The 23,175-nt window shown below is 41.9% G+C and overlaps 1 protein-coding gene across 24 annotated transcripts in view; it reads right to left on the bottom strand.

Moving 5' to 3' along the window:
• Nucleotides 1-23,175, bottom strand: part of DOCK9 (dedicator of cytokinesis 9) — a 276,764-nt gene that overhangs the window by 167,877 nt on the left and 85,712 nt on the right. For 8 of the 24 annotated variants that reach the window (XM_059041959.2, XM_067016601.1, XM_067016593.1 and 5 more), the window contains exon 1: nt 5,815-6,111. The exons of the other annotated variants lie outside the window; for them this stretch is intronic. In XM_059041959.2, the coding sequence (XP_058897942.1) occupies nt 5,815-5,940 (126 nt within the window). In that variant the 5' untranslated portion in view covers nt 5,941-6,111. Of the gene's footprint in view, nt 1-5,814; nt 6,112-23,175 lie in introns of those variants that run through there. 24 annotated transcript variants of the gene reach the window in all.

Here is a 23,175-nt window from a genome sequence, read left to right on the forward strand (position 1 = left end):
GACTCCATCACAGGTTATTCTGGGACCAAAGCTAATGACCCTGAAATACAGAGCTTTAGCCCCAGAAGAGACCTTCAAGATTATTTACTACACAATTCTCACTTTACAGACGAGAAAAGTACTAAAGCCAGGGCCGGGCTGGCATGGAGTTGGGGAGGGAAGGGTGGTCATCCTCACAGATTGAGAGGCAGATTCCAGACCGAATCTGAATCTGGTCTCCAAAGTGCTTTCTCTGAGACCACCCAACACCACCCACTGCCTGTGACATAGTTCTGCTGTCTTGTATTAGCCACTACCTGTCAAAGCGTAGAGCACACCGGGCAAATGGCAGCCTCCTCTAAACACTACGAGGACCACGGTGCCTATTCTACTGATTAGGGAATAAACATTTCAGGGTTATCCTGGATCGTGCTGTAAATCAGTTTTTAAAAAAAGAAATCTAGGGAGGAAAATAAGATGTCTCCAGACTGTCAGATATTCCACCCATCTATGCTCCTGTATAACTTTCCGGAAACGTGATAAAACGGGACACTCAAAAGGAAAGTGACGTAACTCCCAACTCCATCTTGTTCACATTTCCAACTTCTTCAGGCATGACCTTCCTCCTCTTTATCTTTCTGTGCCTTTCAACTGCTGTTGTTCTGTCACTTTGAAATTGGCCTTTCTCTAACAATTTAAAAATTTTTTAAGGACAGAGAATTTTGAACCCCTCTTTTCCATCTTTATAATCCCAATGTCAAGCATAAGGAATGCATTCATTTTTGTTAATGAATCATACATATGTGTTCAGGTATGGGCTCTGGAAAACCTGACTGGCAGCTTAAAACCGTGGCTCTGTCACTTCCTAAATGCATGACTTTGTGCAGGTTACCTAACATCTCTGTGCTCCATCTCCTCATCTGTAAAACGACTAATAATAACAGAGCCTGCCTCCTGGAATTGGGAGGACTAACTGAAATAAAGTTTAAACAGGTTTAAAACAGGGTCTGACACAAAACAAGGCACTATATAAATACTTTCTATTTTTATCCTTATAGCAAAAAAAAAAAAAAAAAAAAAAAAAGAAAGAAAGAAAGAAAGAAAGCAATTGCCATTACTTTGTTATAAAAAACAGTGACCAGCCACTCTGCCTCCACGATGATGACAGACATGAGAAAAGAAACTCACCGGAGCTGGGTGGATTTTTATGCTCTGTACGAGCAAGCCTCCCAGAAGACATGAGTGGCTCAGTGCTGTAGTGAGGCAGTGACACGAGCTGTGGAAGCTCCTTCTCTGGGGTAAGAGAAGCATGCACGGGGCCAAAGATTCCTTCCACCAACCGCTCCACAAAATACGGTGCAATCGTGGGGCCTCAATCACACAGACTATTCATGTGAACAGAGGTCCCTATGCCTTCAGTACAGCAAGGCTAGGCCTGCTTTAGGTGCTAAAAAATAGAATGTGTCCTTGGCTAGAGCTGATGATGATTTAAGTGTTGTCTGCCTAAGTGGAAAAGGATGGGTGAGATTAACACTCACTGTGCCTAAAAACTACCCAGTGAAAAGCATTTCTGAGGAAGGAAGCCCCTCATTACCCAGACCTTGCTGCCTGGGGAGACAGAGCGTGTATCTCACTCACCCCTGTATCCCCAAGGCACTAACCTCAGTCCTTATAAATGTGGCTGAATGAGCAAACAAATAAACAAATGAAGGGAAAAACCAAAGAGCATAGTGAAGGCTTATGGCTCTGAATTAGTAAAATGTCCTGTTGTTTGTCACCTGGGAATATGTCATTACACAGAGCTTGCAGGAACTTCCTTCCTTTACCACTCAGTATTTTTTTTTTTAAAAAAGAAACTACATATTAGGTATCATCAACATAATATAATTAATTATATCTAAAGACTTCTATAGAGATGCAGAAAAACTTTAGAAGAGCTTTATAAGTATAATGTAATTAACTCAATCACAGTCCTCTGAAGTCTTACAGGATATTGACAACATGATCATTACCCATAAGCTTATCCTTCAGGGGTTGCACCTTAATTCGTTTCTGCTATTTCTAGAGTAAATAGAACTTAAGGGAGAAAAGGTTTCTCCAGGTAATGCACTGATTTGTCCAACCAGAAGCCCAGTCTCCTACTCCTTTCTACACTGGTACACATGCTCCTTTCTCATGTGGTAATTTAGCTAATCATTTGTTCTCTAAAATGTTAAAATAAGAACTCAGATTCAGTGTCTAACACTTGAAGATTCCATAAAATTATTAAAAATTGGGGGGCCTTCCCTGGTGGCACAGTGGTTAAGAATCTGCCTGCTAATGCAGGGGACACAGGTTGGAGCCCTGGTCTGGGAGGATCCCACATGCCGCAGAGCAACTAGGCCTGTGAGCCACAACTACTGAGCCTGCGCGTCTGGAGCCTGTGCTCCGCGCACCACGATGAAGAGTGGCCCCGCTTGCCACAACTAGAGAAAGCCCTCGCGCAGAAACGAAGACCCAACACAGCAAAGATAAATAAATTAATTAATAAACTCCTACGCCCAATATCTTCATTAAAAAAAAAAAAATTGGGAATCCCCTGGCAGTCCAGTGGTTAGGACTCTGTACTTCTACTGCAGGGGGGCACTGGTTCAATCCCAGGCCACGTGGTGAGGCCAATAAATAGAGTTCTGATTGCTGTTTTTTTAAAAAAGAAAAATATCAAAAGTAGAAAAGGTGTTTCTGAAAAGATACTTCTTTAAAAATACCTAAGGAGTATACCTAACACGTGAAAATGCAGCTCTCTCCATCTTCACATCTTACAACCTTCAAAATTCGCAAAATAAAACCTGTGCTGCAGTCCTCACCTGCCTCTTGAAAGTAACCCAATGCAAAGGCAACACACAGGACATAAACCCCAGCCAGTTCTGACTCCCTGAGGCCACACCCTTTTCCTCTAAATTGTTGAGCCGTAACAATTAGAATAAATTATTTCCAGGAATTACGTTAGAGTTTGGGGGGCAAAAATAGGTATTCAAATTCAGTGGGGTAACTAACTTGTAGACGTCAAGAATATCCTGATTCTTCCCCTATTAGTCATTCACAGCCCACACAGTCATTCTTCTACAGCGTTGGCAGTGAGCCTGGAGAGGAACGGGGAAATTTCACCATGCACTTCCTCCCGTTTATTGTCACAGTCAAGGGACATGACCTACCTGCATAGGTGCCTGTAAGTTGAACCTTGCAGCCTCTGAAAATCTGTACTGTCCAAACATATACTTCTCTTAGAAACACTGACTTTACCTAGCATGGAACAAGTAGTCACTGCTAAGGGAAACTTAACTGTTGCCCTGGCAGAGGGGAAAGAAACATTGACTTCTGATAGAAGTTTTACAGAAAAAGTACTTCTGACCAGCATAAGTGTTTTCAGATACATTTACTAGTACATTCATTGTTAGTCACTCACAGCCCACAAAGCCATCTCTCAATGCTTATACATTGTACTAATGGCAAAGAATTGGAAACAAATGGAATCAAATTATGGTACAGCCACTAAAAATGATGGCATAAATCTACACGTGGTGACAAAGAAAACTGTTCTTGATATGTTCGGAGAAAATTAATGCAGAAATTTATAGTACTATGCATTTTCCAAACACACACAATAAGTTATATTTTTATGTGCACAGGAGAAAGTTTGGAGAAAGTTATACACCAAATAATAAATGGCAGGCACTTTTGGAAATTAAAGGCAAGGGCACTTTACATTTCCCTATTTTACACAATTCATATTTCTAATTATATGCATTAATTACTTTTTTGCTTTCTAAACTATGTAATATTTTCCCCAAGGAGTGATTGTGTACATAACTAAAACCAGCAAAACTTGATTTCAAGATAAGTTACTTACATGTAAACATTACAGACTTGGGGATTCTCAACAGGCACACGGGCTACTAACATAATAGTAACGAACAGCACTACAACACACAGATCTCATGGCTGCGCTGGCGTACTTTTAAAAAATCATCTTGGAGGAAAGCTGTATTCCGAGCAGTGTGTTGAATTCTCATTTGTTGTGGGCAGTGAGAATCACAGGTAAGGAGATCTGCCCTGGGCAGAGGCTCTGCTTAAATATCCTTGCTTCTCTTATCTGGTAGCGGCTCTTTTTATCTTGCTTACCCCAACGGAAGAAGAGAAACACCATCAGATAAGCAAAAGTTTCTTGTTGTATCACTGTTGCCTTCCCCTCTCCCTCACACCTCTCTCTGCAGGTGCACGGGCCAGAGCTCTCCATGCTGCCAGAAGTTTCTGGGTCCCCACAAGCACTCCCACCAGGTGCAGCTGCAGCCAGCACAGCCTTATCCATTACAGTGGAAAACGAACTCCCCGTGGAACTGCCTGGAGTGAGATTTGACCTAAACAAATAACTGGGACATAAGCGGCTGATTTTTTAAGCACAAGAAAGAGAAGCAAGTTTTTTAAAAGTCACTTCGGTGATTAAAAAAAAAAAAAAAATCACAGAGCATCTTTCTACAGTGTATTTAATCCTCTGGACAAATATTTCTACACATCTGGAGAATCACTGACAAAAGGCTTTTCAGAATATTCACAAGGGAACCCAAACCACACAACTTCCTCCAAGAAATCATAAGCGACATCAGCTGGGAGCTTTAACCGGTTAAATCTATTACTGCATGAAAGCTGCCCAAGCTTCTCAATGGATAAATGAACTATTGTGTTAGCAGAAAGGAATCCAAGATAACGAATAACATCTCTAAACAATGTTGGGAGTGGGGAGGGGGGCCTAAATCTCTCAGATGAAAACCTACAGTGAAAAAGCCCATCACACTTTACTGACTTTCTCAGTTCCTGGTTAGCAACATAATTTTGAAGGCAATACAATATAAGGCAGTCTCACAGGTCAAAGGCAATTTAATTCAAATCAAATCCATTACAGAGAAGTTTAAGTTCAGATTCTTAAAGACATTAATTGAAAATTAAGTTCATTAACCAAACACTTTATAACAGCAAATGAACCTCTGTGTTAAAAAAAAAATCACTATATAAAATTGCTAAGTACAAGTTTAACAATCCCTTTAACAGATCATTTGAAAGGCTCAATTGTCCCCACCACAGGGCATGTTGGTGTTTTTTGCAGTTTGCTTAAAAAATTATGTGCCTTTATTGTGCTAAAGAAATTCCGAGAGAGAAGCACAACCTACTCATTGATAACAACAAAACCATTTTTCACATTCCTCCCTTACAAAGTCTACCGAATCACTTGAATTTATCCAAACTGCTCTGAGTTTAGCTAATGTTAAAAATAGAAACTTTTCTATTAACTGTTTCAAAGCTTAGGTTATTCCTTACTTTGCTCAACTGAAGGCAAACCTGTTAAAATGAGTGAAAATACATGTAACTTCAGCAGTTATGCTCCTTAACACTCCCCCCACGTCATCATAATTTTCACAGTCACATAAATACATAATGTAAATATGTTTTAATTTTGCACAAGACGTTTTTCAATCCTATAAAAAGCAATTGCAATGTGCCTCTTGGGTTTACGTTTGACAACAGTGCAGCTAGGTGAGACATGAACAATACATATAGCTGTTCTACACAAAGAAGCCTCCTGGAAACCACATTCACCCACAAAACGTCAACATAGCTGTCCTCCCAAAGAAGAATCAAAGTGGAACTGAAGTCAATCTACAGGAGGAAACGGAGAAGAGAGTTCACCAGAAATAGGCAAGTTTGAAATCAAACCAGAGCCAGAAGGCACCGAGCATGCACACGCAATAAAAGCACTGCGTGGAGAAGACAGCAGAAGCCCCGTGGATGGGGCCCTCTTACCAGCACTGGCCCTGGGCTCTCTGCTTCCACTTCTCCCTGGGCTGCATCCTTGCACTGCAGGGGGGACTCGATCACCAGCTCCTTTTTGACATTTCTACTACTTGTCCTGAATCTATCAGCCTGCATCCTCGGCTGAAAACGCAAGTCAGAGAGTCTGCAACTGGGACAGCTGCGAGTCCTTGGCTGTGCAAGGCACAAGCATGCCAGGGGCCTGAGGACGGAAAGGAAGCTGACTTCCCAGGTACAAGCGGTCAGCCGCGCCGGCTGGGTCTGCAGAGCCCGCTGGGGTGGGAGGGCCACAGCCTCCAGGGGTGTTACTACTGCTCGGGAAAATGGGAGGTTCCCACTCGTCGGCCAAAGGAAAACAAACCCCAAACTGTACAATGCACAGTGCACTGCCTCTTTGATAAAGACCGGCCTCATTGTGCCTGCTCCACGCGGCATGGGCCACATCGACCCGACTCAAAATAGAGCTGTGTTGAAAAGAAAGCCAGTCACAGTTAGACTCCTTCGTAATTACTTCAAATCTGGAGCTGAAGAGAAGCTAGGTCACCTGGCTGTTCTAAAATTCTTATAGTTTTCGGATGCTTTCCTTCGTGTTATGGCTAAACACCAAATGCCTGGCTGATGATCAAAGCAGGGAGGTGCAAACAGCAAGGGGCTCCTGTCGCCGGCACCTCACGCGTGCAGATGTAAGTGAAGAGTTTCTCCCTGCACGACAGCCCGCAGCACGCAAACTTAATTTACCTACTACTTTATAGTAGATAAAAGATGAGGTCATCACACATTTTCATGAGATACCACATGTCATGGTAAATTAACAAAATATTACTTAAAATCCATCAATATGTATATGAGTACCAATAGGTTAATGAGTCTGGTACTAGGTACTGAGAGGATCACAGTAAAACTATAAGGCAGAGTAGAGTGTCTCTCCCGGGAGTGTCAGAGCAAGTTGAGAAGGCAAGATTAATAGACATCATAAATAACAGATTCATACAATTAATAGAGATTTACACAAAAGCACAGGAAAGTAGATGGGTCACCATCCCATGGTTCAATGGTGATAGCACTTAAAATGTGTTTTCCCAAAAGCCTGCTATTTTAATCATTTCTTCACATTACTGGTGAAGTAACTTTTAAATCATCTCAGGAAAAAACAAAAGTGTTAAGGGATTTATTAATAAACTACATGGAAAATGCACATTAAGATGGGATTAAATATTAATCTGTACTTCCTGGGATGCTGCAGAGTTTCTCCCAATTAGGTATTCTGCTTGTTTCATCGAGACTGGGGAGAATTTAATAAGAGTGATAATAGAAGGAGAAGTAAACAATGGAACGAGGTATCACTTAACAACAATAGGTGCCACAAGGTATACAGGTGTATATATCCAGGAAAATATAGAAACTATTATGTAAGGTATAGGTACAAGTCTCTTCCTCTCCCGGTCAAGTGACTGAGGCTGAGAAGGCTCGGAGGGGGCACTAGGGGAGCCAAGATGACGCCCTATGTCCACACGTTCTTCTTCCCACCAGGGCCCACCGAGGTCACCCCAGTCTCTGTCACTCAAACATCAGGAATCTTTCTGAGTGTGGATACTATTGGGTAATGAGTCACAAGAGTTCTAGGAGTCCATTAAAAAAAATTAGTAGTTTCTATAATATTTTTTTAAACTAACCAATTTCTCAACCTTGGGTAATCTTTCAGGGTAATATAAACTCACCAAATCTGTGTTCCAAAATAATACAATCTATGGATTTTTATTTTTTTATTTATTTATTTTTTTTGCGGAACGCGAGCCTCTCACTGCTGTGGCCTCTTCCCGTTGCGGAGCACAGGCTCCGGATGCGCAGCCTCAGCGGCCGTGGCTCACGGGCCCAGCCCCTCCGCGGCATGTGGGATCTTCCCGGTCCGGGGCACGAACCCGTGTCCCCTGCATCGGCAGGCAGACTCTCAGCCACTGCGCCACCAGGGAAGCCCAATCTATGGATTTTTAAATCTATCTTTGGGGAGGGACTTCCCTGGCAGTCCAGTGATTAAGACTCCATGCTTCCACTGCAGGGATCACAGGTTCGATCCCTGGGCTGGGAACTAAGATCCCACATGCAGCACAGCACAGCCAAAACAACCAAACAAAAAAACCCACAACAACAAAATTAAAAAGAAAAAACAAAAAAATTGTCTTTAAATCTATCTTTGAAAAGTTACAAGAGGATAGAAAAAAAACCAAAGAGCCTGTAACATAAATATAGATTTGAAATAAGTTAAATCAAAACTTAGAAATGTTCTATAAATCACAGGAGGCAAGCCATAAGCACTAAACAGACAAACTGAGCCCTAGTAAAGTACAACATCACCAACAGTTTGAAAACCTTTTTGAAATGGCTCAAGAAGTTCTAAAAAGCCCAATTCTTCCTCAAATCCCCATCATCATTAAGTCAACAGAAGTTCTAGACTTTAAGGAGAGAAGTGCTATCCTATTTATTGGGTCAAAATATTCTGACATTCTGTAAGTAATGAGAAGGAACTTAAAAGGTTATTTATTTTATGAACACTGTAAGTGCTCACCGTGTCCCAAACCCTGCAGAGGTAATTTATTTAATCTTTATAACAACCCTATGAAGTAGGTAACATGATTATTCCCATTTTACAGATGAGGAAACTGACGGGCAGAGAGGTTACACATGTGCAGAAGGTCACACACTGCCCTGGCAGTACGGATGCAGTGTACACACTCTTCTCCATGATGCTATGCTAAACCAGCTTTCTATTCCAAGGATGCCAACAGCTATAAAGCACAAATAGGTAAAAGCTACTGATCAGCAATTAGAGATAAAGGCAGCATCTGGGTTTAATCCAATCAAGGTTATTTCAGTGAAGAGGTAAAACTGTAAAAATGGCATAGCACAATGCCTAATACATATGTAGGTATTTATTTGACGGTAATTACTATTGTTGCTGTTGCTATTCCAATCTGAAGAAATTAACCTTAGTCTTAAATTCAGGACTTTGGCTGTGTGATCTAAAATGACAATTCTGCCTACCGTGCTGCTACAACACATTACAAAGTGCTTGGGCAATTTAAAATCCACTGCTCTTCCCTCTTCGCAGCTTGACTGTGACAAAAGCCTTCAAACAGTTGTCTTGATCCCCCTGTGTGCATGCCATGAGCATGCTCTTCTTTAAGTTTTCCTATACTTTTCAAAACTTTAGCCATGAATTTATTTATGTTTCTTTTGTAATCAAGGAAAAAACTCTGAATTGGCTCTGAGCTTCCAGGTAGCCAAGACAGAAAGGCAAACATAATCAATTCCATAATTCATATCATCAAAACAAAAAAACATACCAAGCTGTAAGGCAAGTAAATTTTTTGAAGTTTCTCACACAGAGAGTTACATAAAAGAGAACTGATTAATGTCTAGACAAGGTTTTCAACATGTTTATAGAAATGCAGCAGCAAAATTCACACAGCTTTCTCACCACCAACTCAGAGCTTTATACTGAAATCCCAGATAAAGGAAAGCAATTGTGAGAGTAAGACATTGGTCTAGCCTGTCACCTTCGAGTGGGTCCACTTTTTATGAAAGAAGGAAATTCTCAGGACTTAAGAGGAATGGAGATACTATTGTCACCAATCCTGCCACCTAACTTCTCAGGCAATGTAAGGGGCCCTTGTTCGATTCTGCTCACTGAAGACAGACCAACACTTCAGAAGTCTGCATGTCAAGGGGAGTCACACAGTACAGAATTTAGCATCCGAACCTAAACCAACAAGTAGGATGTGGTTTCTCTAAGGGATTCATGAGATCGATGTCTGAGGACATGAGAATGACATCTGGTCAGAGCAGCCACAAGAGGAAATGCCATCTTAGAAGGACAGGAAGTATGTGGTCAAGTTCTACTTTACAACATTTCAAAGAACAAGGTATAGGCTGGACCTCTGGATTCAAATCCACAAACATTCACCAAGCTCCTAACTCCAGCGACCTCAAGTTCTTTCACACACTAACCAGTTTAACTCTTACAATAACAAATACGTCTATCAACATGCATTAAGGGCATAGAGTTTTACTGTTAAAACAGAATGGAGTAAAAACCATGGGAAAGTAGGAACACTTCGGAGACCAGATGAAATGGATGTTTCTGTACATGGGTTTCAGCTCTCAGATTTTGATATACATACAAATTATTATGCAAGTTGGGTACAAAAACAACATTAAGACTTTACAGGAAATTTAAGGAATTTTCCAAGGGTAATTTTTTACTATAAGGAAGGCTAACTTTAGACTCCAAAGCCCCCATCTTCCTCCTCCCACCATAAGACGAAGTTCCATCACATTCTGAAAAGCAAGAAGCTGAATAAAGGACCCTCTCGCCCAGAGGACATCTCAAGACCCTGTTTACATGCCACCCTCCCTCTGAAACTCACTGGATCCTCCTGGCCAGACTGAATCAGCTCCTCTTCTGATGCCATCTGGGCATTAGCTTCATTTACCTCCAATCTTGGAGCTTTTCACAGTCTACCTTTTACTAAGTGTGTATGCGCCGCACTCTTCAGTGAGGCTGTAAATTCATGGGGGCGGGGACTGAATCTTAACCACCTCTGAGTCCCCAGTGTCTGAGGTACTGCAAGCATTCAAAACATATTGGCTGAATTGAATTCTTATGGCAGTTTTATGTCACCGGTTATCTTTAGCCCTAAAGTGCAATTTGGTGGTTGTAAAGTTATGCAAATATTTTCATTTGTTAATGACCCAAATTAAAGCAGAAGCATTCAACTGTTCATAAACTGACCCAACGGATCACTTACTAATAATTAAAATGTTCCTTTCTCCCAGCTAAGAAAATGTTATTCTGCAAAACTTGCTAGACAATTTTAAAGACAAAGGTATCCTTGGAAACAGTGTAAGTGAACCTGTAGAAGTGCAAATAAACTTGTTTTTAGCAATGAATTATATAAAAATTCAAACTGCATTTTGCTGTAGCTAGTAACTATATAAAGAATGACTGGGCTTCCCTGGTGGCGCAGTGGTTGAGAGTCCGCCTGCCGATGCAGGGGACACGGGTTCGTGCCATGGTCCCGGAAGATCCCACACGCCGCGGAGCGGCTGGGCCCGTGAGCCATGGCCGCTGAGCCTGCGCATCCGGAGCCTGTATTCCGCAACGGGAGAGGCCCCAACAGTGAGAGACGTGCGTAAAGAAAAAAAAAAAAAAAAAAAAAAAAATTCTGATATAAAGTCTGATGCTCACCTCAGTGACTTCTGTCATTAGAGATTTAATCAGATAATCACAGAAACGAGATACAAATCATCTAGCATAGTGTTTCTTAGCCTGGAATCCAATGCTGAACTTGGGAGGAAAATAGTCCACGAACCCTCTAAAATTACATTCAAAATTTTGTGTTCCTGTAATTTCTGAGGAGAAGCCCCTAGAGTTTATCTAGTTCTTAGAGAAGGGAACAAGGGAAGACCCTCCACTCACAGAGTAAGGTAACTGGGGTCCAGAAGGACTAGTCAGAGAGTCAACCAAAGTTTTAAGATACAAAGCTCTTCGCTTTAGCAGGTTCAAATTCAATTTAAGTAGAGATAAAGCAATTTAAATGGTTTAAGTGGTTAAATCAACAGACCATTAGATGGCAATCAGCAGTGTCAACACCTGCAGTCTTACTCATTAGCTGATTGACTGCCAAGTCAGCAAATGAGTCATCAGATGAAGCCTAATGCCCAGGGGACACCCAAAGGCCAACACAGTAAACCTCCAAACAGGGCAAAAATAGAACCAATAAAAGTTATGTTTTTTGAGAACTTTTGATGGGCATTTGAGGAAATGCCCACAATTATACACATATACAAGACTGAAAACAAAAGCAACGACAAAATGTGACTGCTGGTTACTTCTGGTATGTAAGATTATTAGTGATTTTATTTTTCTCACTCTTGTTTTCCAGATTTTCTTCAAACACACTGATCACTTCTACAGTTAGAAATAAACAAATATGCTGTATGACAAGGTAATGGCATAGAGAAAGCGCACACGGAGGTTTCAGCCCCACTATACTGCTCAACAGCTGTGTGCTCTTAGAGAAGTCACTTCACTTCTCTGGGTCCCCACACACACCTTACCTGTAAAACAACAGAGAACTTAACACCAAAAGATCTTTCCAGCTCTACATGTCTATAATATTAACTGTTAAAACTTCCCCTATTGATGGCATTTGGGGAGAAATAAACCATCCAAATGGAATGTTAAACATTTCAAAATCATATTGCCCTACTACACACAGAAGAAAAACACAAAGACTAAAAGGCAGATATATTTCTAAACGTGTCAGATCCTCATTTCCAACAGAGCTGGGGCAGAGCTGACAGGCTGGCAGAGGACAAGAACTATAGGATGTTCTATTAGTGAAGAAGCAGGAAGGGGAGGCCTGCTGCCCTCTCTCGCCAGCTGGGGGTGAGCCCACAGGGCTGGGACAGTGGGGGACAGGCCCTAAAGAAGTCTCTGTTTTCAGATGAGGAAAGTAAGATGGGCAGAGTCCTCCCATTCCTACTGGCTGCTCTCTGGTACCGGCTGTGGGAATCTAGAACAGCGATTTCACTATTCTGGGGGCCCAGTTCCCTCACCTGGAAAACAGGGATCAGAAAGTCCACCATTATTATCCTAGCTAGATACTGTTCACTCCCAAGACCCAGGTGGATAATGGACATGTCCCACCACGTGGAGGAACGCTGCCTGCAGCTGTGAATGATCTAGAAGCTTCTCAGTAAAGATAGCCTTCCCCACCCGCAGCATCCCCTTTTCCTGCCTCCATTCTTGCACAGCCTCCATCACCATCTGGCACTCTATATTCTGTTTTCCTTATTTGTTTAGTGTCTGTCTAACTCCAATTTAAAAACAGAAGAAGCTCTGCAAAGACAGAGATTTTGTCTATCATGTTTACTGTTCTATTCCCAGGTCCTGAAAGAGGGTAGGTGCTCAAAACACATTTATTGGATGAATCTACTCAAGGGTCAGGAGTCCCTCAGTCTGTATAGAGCTCTGACACTCTGGATACCCACAGTTTTTCTGTGAACTATTTATTTTAGTCACTATAATGAGAATTCAGCCAGCAGTGTCAATGATTTGTTTCAGAGATGGAAATTTACAAAGCCAAGGAAAACATAATGTGCCTGGGATTCCTCTCAGGAAATGAAACTCCCGGCCTGAGCTACCAAAGCCGGGCCCGTGGCAGCCTCACCCTTACCTTGGAGCATGTGTTATCTCCCCTCCTCAGCTTTGAGCCCTGGGAGGGGGGATGGCTATGTACTGTGTACACAGTAGGTAATCCCTAAATGTTTGCTTATAGAAACAAAGGATGAAACTGCCTCACCTTGGTTTGATTTATCACAAACTCAAGCGTCAGGGGAGTTCACAGGAAGTAGAATTTTCTAACTTTCCTCACCATGTGACAAATACTGAGGTGAAGGGCCAGAGAATGCGTGCTTGGTAAGAAAAAAATAATCAAAACCTTTTTTGAAAGCACTAAAGTTTTTCTTTCAAATGCCTTATTTGGTTATAAATGGAAGACAAATGTCCATTCTTTCACTTCTCCCCACATCCACCTCTCAAAACAACATAATGAAAAACACGAAAAAACACGCTCCAGGTTTACAGGTTTCATTAAAATATTTGTGTATGTTAATTTACTTAAGGCATGTTCCATCAGTGTTTATAAGGTGCAAAGCCGGGGGACCATCTTGATGCCTGCATCTCTAGATGACAGAGACGGGACAAGCAGGAAGAGGTCACAGGGCTCTGATTACTCCCAGGTGTCACAGTTCATGGCCATTAGCTCCCTCACAAGGGGGAAGGAGAGAGAACGGGTCCAGCCAACACTGCACACCTACTTCTGCAAAAAGGAAAACACTCCCAGGCTGCAAGGGGAAAACCCACACTGAGGAAACTTCGCAAAGGGGGTGTGGAGTCTCTTCCAGAAGCTCTGGACAAATTTAGCTTGCGTTTAAAAGACAATGATCATTTACAATCATACTGGTTCCCTAACAATAATTGGAAAGTCCCCTCTTTTAAGCAGTAGGTTATGTCTCTTCCATAAGATAAACTCATCAGCAGCAAAGATGATGTGTCCCTTCTCATCCTGCTGCCTAAACGAGGGCCCTCCAAGCTCATTGTAACTGATTTCCTTTGTGAAATTAAGAGACTGACAAGGAATAGAAAATAAAGCCAACAGTTTTAGGGGGCTCAAATGTTATTCCTGGAAAATACATCCTGACAAGTCAAAGCTTCCCCCCGAGTGCTTGTAAAAATACATAACTAAACTAAATGAATTTTTCATAGATAAGCTACAAATAAAGGTGACCAGAGGTGGAGATACAAACACGGCAGGTGGGGAGGGCAAATGTCAAAAGAAGGCAGGCCATCAGAGCTTCTCTTCACTGCCAAATCGACACACACACATCACACAACTCAGAAACCAACAGTGGTGGTGGTGGTGATGGAGCTGCAGCACCTCTGGTCCTGTACTGAAGGTTGAACAGTCCAGTGCTACTTCTGTCACAGTTCTAAAACATTACACATGCAACACAATGGACTTCAGCTTTCCCCTCCCACACCAGGGAGAAAACTCTTCTTCCAAGAAAAGCATAGTTAAAAGAGAGAGGTGGGGAAAAAAAAAAAGAGCGAGAGAGAGAGAGAGAGAGAGAGAGAGAGCGCGAGAGAGCGAGAGCGAGAGAGCGAGAGAGCGAGAGAGCGAGAGAGCGAGAGAGCGAGAGAGCGAGAGAGCGAGAGAGAGAGAGAGAGAGAGAGAGAGAGAGAGAGAGAGACATGTTTAATCAAGCTCTGAAAAGTGCAACGCCAGGGGCTATGAATATTCCACTGGCCTTTCCACAAAAGGGGGCCAGGTCTTGAAGTCTCTCTGTCCATTCGAAAATAGCAGGTTAAATAAATACGAAATAAATGAGTCTTACAAAGTTGTATGAAGCATTTAGGAACTTTCCAGGCACACACTTCAATTTATGCTTTGCCAAGACCTAAATCTAGAAGTCGATAATTATTTATTTATTTATTTAAGTAACTGTCACACAGGAATTTCAACACAGAAGGGGAGAGGAAAGGGAAGAGAATGAGTGGCTTGGGGTCTGGCAGAGATGGGCAAGGAAACCATTCCCAAGTCCCTACTATGTGCTAGGCTTTCAACATACATACTCATTTAATTCATTTCAATTTAACCGTTACAATAATTACACTATATGGAGGTATTTTTGTTTATAGAAACTGGTGTTCTTATAAATTAAATAACTTACCCTAAGTTCACATAGTTGCTGTGCTTTGGAGCTATGTTTCAAAATTAATTTTAAACCTAGTAATTAAGTAGGTCAGAATATTTTAAGGTTTTTTTAAAAAATAAATTTATTTATTTATTTATCTTTGGCTGCGTTGGGTCTTCATTGCTGCGCACAAGGTTTCTCTAGTTGCGGTGAGCAGGGGCTTCTTTTTGTTGTTGTGCGCGGGCTTCTCATTGTGGTGGCTTCTCTTGTTTCAGAGCTTGGGCTCTAAGCATGTGGCTTCAGTAGTTGTGGCACGTGGGCTCAGTAGTTGTGGCTCGTGGGCTCTAGAGCATGGGCTCAGTAGATGTGGCGCCCAGGCTTAGTTGCTCTGCGGCATGTGAGATCTTCCCGGACCAGGGCTCAAACCCGTGTCCCCTGCACTGGCAGGCAAATTTTCAACCACTGCACCACCAGGGAAGCCCCTAAGTTTTATTTCAAACATAATTTTACCTCCCTTTCGAACATGTATCTCCTTAAGGGAGCCACAGAAAATACCGGAGAGTTTTCTGAGGCCTGAAAATATTAGAATGGAAGATAACAGGAAGTGAAAACTGAAATGCAATGTTAATAGCGGTTGTGTCTGAAATATGGAACAAAGGCTTTCATCTTCCCTACTTTCTACTTATCTATACTTTTTAGACTTTCTTTAATAAGCATGAATTACTTTAAACTAAACACATTATTTAAACCTTCCAAAGCCATTTATTACCATTTGGGAAACTTTTAAAATTATGTCTAAAAAGTAGCTAATGCGTATATAATACTTCCTCCATGGCCGAGACTGGGATAGGTTAAGTGAGGCACTCAACTGAGGAAAAGAATTTAAGACAGCACTAAAAACTCAGTAATCAAGATACACAAAATTTAATGAAATACTAAATCAAAGTTAATACCCAAAAAAAGCCATGATAGACAAATCAAAACTTGAAATAGATAAGATCAGTACTACTGATTGTTCTTTCTTTTTGCTTCAGGCTCCAATACAGCTTTGCTCAGCATGGGCTTACTCTGTGCCTGGCACTATGGTAAGCAGTATATTTAGTCCTCCACCAACCCTTATTTTACAGATGAGGAAACCAAGGCACGGAAGTTAGGGAATTAGTCCAAGGTCACAGAGGTGCTCTGCGGTAAAACAATTTTAAAAAGATTAATAAGAGGTCATTTTTACTTGCCTTGACCATAAAGATAAAATCGGCATCTATTTTTAAAACTGGTCTACAAGTGACCAGCTCTTCAGATTATCATCCACAACTTGAAAGATTTGAAACTTAAGCTCAACATAAGTTCTTCTTCCTTAGAAGACTAGGTGAATACAGGGGCAATTTGGGCAAAGGACCAAAACCTCACTCTATTGAAACCTTTTTTATTTTGTTGTTCACACATAGATGAAACCTCCTAATAGTTCAAAGTAGGGAACAGAGTGAAGGAAGACGGAAATGTGAGGGCAAAGACTTTCCTCCCATTTTAATCCCCCAAAGGAAGGCAGGAAGGAAGAAACAAACAGTATAACCTGGAGATCCAGCTCCCAGGGCAGGACAGTCTCTCCATGTGCTAAACCGTGCAACCCTTCAACCCACAGCCTGCCAGGCTGATGCAGCACACAGACCCACTGTGGTCCCCCCTGCCCTCCTCACCACCCCCACCCCAAGTCTTATGCACAAAGACTACTGACTGTTCTGCCTCCTCATGCCTCACCTTCATGCCTCCAGAAATGCTGTCTGTCAATCTGGAATGTTCCCCTACCACCTCCTGATCTTAACCTGTCACATGCCTGCTCACCTCTGTATTATACAGATCCAGGACCCCACCCAGAACTTCTGAATTGAAACCTTGAGCTGAGACCCAGGGATCTATCGTTTTCACAGCTCCGCAGGTGGTAACTATGCTGCAGGCTTTCAGGGAAGTCTGAGAATCACTGATCTTAATTTAATAACGTAAACGATGTAGGAGGAACACCCACAATGTTTAAGCCCAGGTCCAGTAGGAGGAAACATGGATTGTACGGGGATGAGGCCAAAACGTTTACCACCCTCCAGGGCATGAACACACTTAGCCTAACTGAAACAACCATGGCAGGTGTCTACTCATTAGTGACTGATCATTTCTATTTAGCTGCACTTTTTGGAGAAACACAACTTTGTGGGTGGGCTCTTCCACCAGAATCGCCCTTCACCCACTTTCCTTGCTCCTTCTTCCCCGACCCCTGCCAAAATAAAATGCCTTTCCATTTCAAGCCAGTAAGAAAAGATCTACAGAGCAGGACAAGCTTCACACATCTCTCAAATTATTTTTGGCGTGATCACATACTGAAACAGGCGCTTAGCAGTATACTTTCCTGAAAAAAATACAGAACAAAACCAACCCTAGGGTTTTGTTGCCTAGAATCCCTTCACAAACACCTTGTTTGCCAGCTGAATTACAAGCTCTTATTCGAGTTCAAATTTGTGACCATTATGGTGGCTAACTAAAAGCAATGAGGCAATCTGTTTAGAGAAAGGCCACATGCATTTCTAAGGATTTCCTTTCTTCCTGCCATAAGAGGAATAAGATGCCAAAGTGACATCCTCCATATGTATCCTCCACACTGCAATTAACCCAGTAATGAAAAAAAAAAATACCCCTAATCCAATATTAGTCTAATGTACTACTATTTTCCTTTTAAATAGAATCTCAGATGTGTACATTGGACTGATAAAACTTACATGAGCTTTCCTAGTTCCTGATTTAAAACTTTAAAATAGGTGGTAAAACAAAAAATCTTAAACAAGTTTTGTTTAGCAGCATTTTTAAGCTGAGACTATGTTAACACTTTCCCTAGCATGTCATTTTGAAATAACCGCAGCATATACTACATTATGTGTTCATTCATTTGGGGAAGAACACAGGACTTCAGATCTATTGCAATAGAGTTAAATCAACTAAAAGTGTCAGCAGACCCATCTCCCTGGAGCTGATGTGCCACCTCCAAGTCTCCACTTGTCTCAGGGACACATGCTCATCAAATGAGGACAACAAACCACCGGATGGTCAAGTTCTTTCAGCTCAAACTTTCTGCAATTCAGTACTACACATTAGCACCACAGCTAATTAGGCTTACTTTATTCTTCTACTGTGACACTAATTTTGTCATACCCTGTGCAAACCATCACTTATCACAAAAGAGAACTTCTTAGGAACTTTCATTAGAGTAGTTAAAAGAGCCAAGAGGAATGCTCTCCCATATTTACTCATTAATCCATTTATGATTTAATGGATTCACACATTAAGTCTCCTGCCCACCTCCATCACTCACAAGCATTTCTTAACCACAGGGCACTGTGCAAGGATGGAGAGGTAAAGAACACACAGTCCAGTGGGGGAGTGAAGATGGAGGGATGCAAATGAGTAACGTACATACCACGTGTGGCAGCGACTGGCCAGAACTGTGTGGTCCACTGAAGTAGCCACTAGTCACACGGGGCTATTGAGCATTTGACATTTGGTTAGCCAAATGTCAAACTGAAATAACTGTCAAACTGAAATAAGTTCTAAGTGTAAATTTCAAAGGATCTGGATGAAAAAAAAAAGAATGTAAAATATCTTATTCATAATTTTTTATTGCTTATGTGCTGAATAATACTTTGAATATACTGGTTTAAGTTAAATATATTATTATAAAATTAATTTCACCTGTTCCCTTTTAATTTTTTGTTGTTGTTGTTGTTGTTGTTTTGCGGTACGCGGGCCTCTCACCGTTGTGGCCTCTCCCGTTGCGGAGCACAGTCTCCGGACGCGCAGGCGCAGCGGCCATGGCTCACGGGCCCAGCCGCTCCGCGGCACGTGGGATCTTCCCGGACCGGGGCAGGAACCCGCGTCCCCTGCATGGGCAGGTGGACTCGCAAACACTGCACCACCAGGGAAGCCCCCTTTTAATTTTTTTAATACAGTTACTAGAAAATGTAAAATGACAGCTATGGATGGCATCATATTGTTATCGGACAGAGCTGGGCTAGATGCTCCCCGGTACTGTTTCTTCTTCCTGGGTAGAAAGAAAGACCACCTTTTCCAATCTGCTTGGCAGTTAGGCTGAAACTATGTGATTGGATTCTGGCCAAGGAACATAAGAAAAATGCGGCAGCAAAGTGTAGGTGCAGTTGTAAAACAAGGTGCACAACCGTCCCAGCTCTCTCTCTCTGCCTCTTTGACGGGCCCACTGAAAGCAGAGACTCCACAGGCAGCTCTGAGGAAGCCCTAGGTAAGGGAGAAGCCACAGATGTAAGGAAACTAGATTCCTGAATCATCACGTGGAAGACAACTCAAGGTACACCCAATGAGATCTTGTCACAAGCGAGAAATAAACCTGGTGTTAACCTACTGTCATCTGGTTACAGCAGTTAGCCTACCCTAATTAACACCCTAAGAAAAAGTACCTCACATGACAGATGACTATCTGCTCAAGAACTCTCAGGATAAGCTTCAGAGATGAGGTGCCACGTGGAAAGGTGACTAAACATGGTGGTTCTCAAACTCCATCATGTCAGAATTATTCAGAGAGCTTGTTAGGACGAAGACTGCTGGGTCCTCTTCCAATCCTCTCTAGGAGGCTCCAGCTAGAGAGGGAGGTCTGTGTGAGAGCGCTAGCTCGCTCAGGACACAGGGTCCCCCCCAAGACCCTCCTCTGAGCTGCTGTCAGTCTCCCTTCCCCCAACCCTCCGGGGCAGGAGGCCTGGAGGGCCGGTGAGGATCTGCAGCCCTAACGCGCTCCCAGGTGTGCTGACGTCAGGCAGCACACTTTGAAAACCAACATCTTTAAAGAATAAGATTTGTCAAGCAGCGAACCGAACAAAAGGCATTCAGGGGAAAAAGAACTACCTTCCAGAAAGGTTTGGAGGCTTGGAAGAGCACGGTGTGTTTGGGGAGCAGCAAGCTTTTCAGTGAAGAAGCGTCACAGGCCCTGGGAAAGGAGTAAGGGGGAGAAAAAGCCAGAGAAATGGAGACTTGTATTCAGCAGTCAAGAGTGTGAATTCTGCCTGAGTCCTCAGTGAGAACCTTAAAGCAGAGCTTTCCTTTCCACAGCACAGGTAGTAATAAAAATAGTACCCTAAAGCCAATATGAATGTCTGCTAATACTTCAACTACTTGCAAAATTCCTGGGAAATGACAAGGGTAGAGTATGGTGATTTATTCATTATGGACAATTGTGAGACTCCAAAATCAAAATTCTTGGATGAACCACCCCTTTATTTATAATCTTGTTATGTGACCTGAGAAACAATTTAACTGCCATGTAATTGCTGTGTTTGTGCTATAAGCAGAGTAACATCTGCCTTCAATGTACTTTAGGGAACTTTTGGGAAATTAGATATGGAAATTTTAAAAATTTGCTCCTAGGAAAAGATATATAATTCACATGCAAAGAGTGTCTATTATTTTAACCAGGTGCTGTTCAACCTGGTGAGATACAAATGGCTAACTGTGCCGGAGAGAAGCAACCAGAACTGACAGACACCACAGCAGAAGATAGACGGGCCTGTGCTGGGTTAAGGAAGGCAGGGACTATGAGGAAGAAGATTTCACTAGGAACCCCTTCCAGTGGTGCTGTTCTAGGTCCCCTCCTTCCCACTATTCAGGACACACACACACACACACACACACACACACACACACACACACACACACACACACACACACCAACAACAACAGTTCCCAACTCACTCAATGTTAGTGCCCTCTGAATAGCTGTAAAATATGGCAGTGAGACAGATAACCTCTAAAATCACTGTTAACAATATTCTACGAAATCACAATCTAATTTATGACTATTCCAAATTTCCAACCCTACCACAAGTGTTTATTCACACAGGCAACATAGTTTTTAAAAATTAAATGGTGCAAGATGCTGAAACAGGCATGCTGTTTGTGCTGTATCCAAATGAACACTGGGGAAATAGTGTTTTTATATTTAACAAAAATAGTGTTTTTCTTTCTAACAGTACAAGGAGAAAGACTTCTATTTGAGCTAAACATATTCTTTGCTCAAATACAAATGGCCCCTTTGTGATCTAACGGTCCCTTAGTTATCATTTGGGGGAGGGGGGAAGTGATTTAAAATAGTTTGTTAAAAACAGTTTATTAAATGTTTTCTCTCACTGTAGTTAGAATTAGATTAATAATACATGGAATTTGCTTATGTCAAAAATTCAAGGAGCAAACTGGTTTTACACTAAAGAGAAAAAATTATATCACTTTCAGCAATATAACTTTAATATAGTCAAGCTGCAATATGAGAAGATACCTTTTCGATAACCTTCATTCACACACAACTTTGTCAAAGAAATTTCACATATATTATCAATTTCTTTTATCAGGGCACTGTCATAGGTTTCCAACATTTACTTTGCCAAGCAATAATACTAAAATACAAAACCCAAACAAACTAAAAACAGACAACATTAATCACTACCATTGTTTCATACAGAAAGGTTATTAAAACATATACACACAAACATACTTGCCACTAGGAATGCCAATCTTATATTTTTTTCTTAAAGGCTTTTAAATCTTTAAGAGCTCATGACATTCCCTTATCTTTCTCACTTGCACACAGATCAGAAAGAGCTTTTTCATGGTTTGAGGACCGGCATTTGAGAACCTAGGAGGGAGGCAATCAAGTGCTCACCGGAGTTGATGAGTGATCACCCAGCCCCCTGCAAAGGTGGGTTTGAGTTGGCTCTTAAGGTGTAATTAAGGGAGCTTCCAGGTTGGTAAATATGTGGAGATTCAGGGAGAGTGGTGTGACTGGAGAGAATATGGAAGTTCCATGCTCTTTCCCCGTACCTCGCCCTGTGCATCTCTTCCGTCTGGCTGGGCCTGAGATCAGATGCCAGAAAGGGTGAAGCCAGATATTGCTGACACTACTCCTGCTTTTGGAATCTGACAAAAATATACAAGCCTGCAACCCTGAGTGGCCTCGCCCTGGGAGACTTTTTCATACAACATGATGATGGACTGGATAGTTATTAATGACCGAATGAGATTCTAGTAATGTGCCAGTATCTTTTGACCTTTATGATTGTTTTGCTGTAAGAGTTCCTTGTTCGAAGACCAGGAGGCAGACTGTGATACTGTGATTTATAATAAGAAATACATATTTGGTCTTTGTCCCATTTCTGGCACCGAGCTCCTAACAAAATCAGAAGAAGAATTCAGAATTGGACTGGTGCTTCAAAGTTTAAAAAAAAAAAAAAAATCAATGAACTCGACTTCATTTACTTCAGAAAAGTCCAGAATGAAATGCCCACTGCAGAGGAAGGGCTGTCAGCATGAGTCTCAACAGCAGCTGGGATGTGCACACCATCTCCCCGGACAGAAAGGCCGATGGAGAGAGGCACCCTGTTCTGCCTGCCTAATTCTGAGCACTTAGGCTAGTTTTGAGCACTCACCCTCCAGACTACAGACTTAACCTGAAGCATGAGATACTCCAATCTAGCAGTTCTCAACTGGGGGTGATTCTGCTCTCCTCCAGGGGACACTTGGCAATATCTGAAGACATTTTTGGTTGTGATGTCTTGTGGAAGAGGCATCTAGTGGGTAGAGGCCAAGGATTCTGCTCACCTTCCTACAATGTACAAGTCACCCCCCTACAAAGAATTATCCAGCCCAAAATGCTAACAGTGCAAAGGCTGAGAAGCCCTGCACCAACCCTATCAGAGGACTGACTGACTTCTCAGATGTACAGATCTTCTGCAACAAGAGAATGCAGGCACAGAGTTCAGTGTATTCATCCTGCAATTGTATCTTATACAATCATGTTATTTATAATCATATATGTGAGTGTACATAATACTATATTACATATATAAATATTTACAATTATGTCCCTAATCAAGGTCAATTAATTCATTATCTTTGTTCCTTCCTCCCACTTGTGCTCCTAATATAAATTGGTATATAAAGTGGTAGTTTATCTTCCCTTTTCTTTCCATTCGTTTGTATGACTTCTGGAAGAAAATTAGAAACATGCTTATCAAAAATCCAGGCCTTACATACGATAAC

The sequence above is a fragment of the Kogia breviceps genome, chromosome 16 (genome assembly GCF_026419965.1).
Source record: "Kogia breviceps isolate mKogBre1 chromosome 16, mKogBre1 haplotype 1, whole genome shotgun sequence".
NCBI classification, from domain to species: Eukaryota; Metazoa; Chordata; class Mammalia; order Artiodactyla; family Physeteridae; genus Kogia; species Kogia breviceps.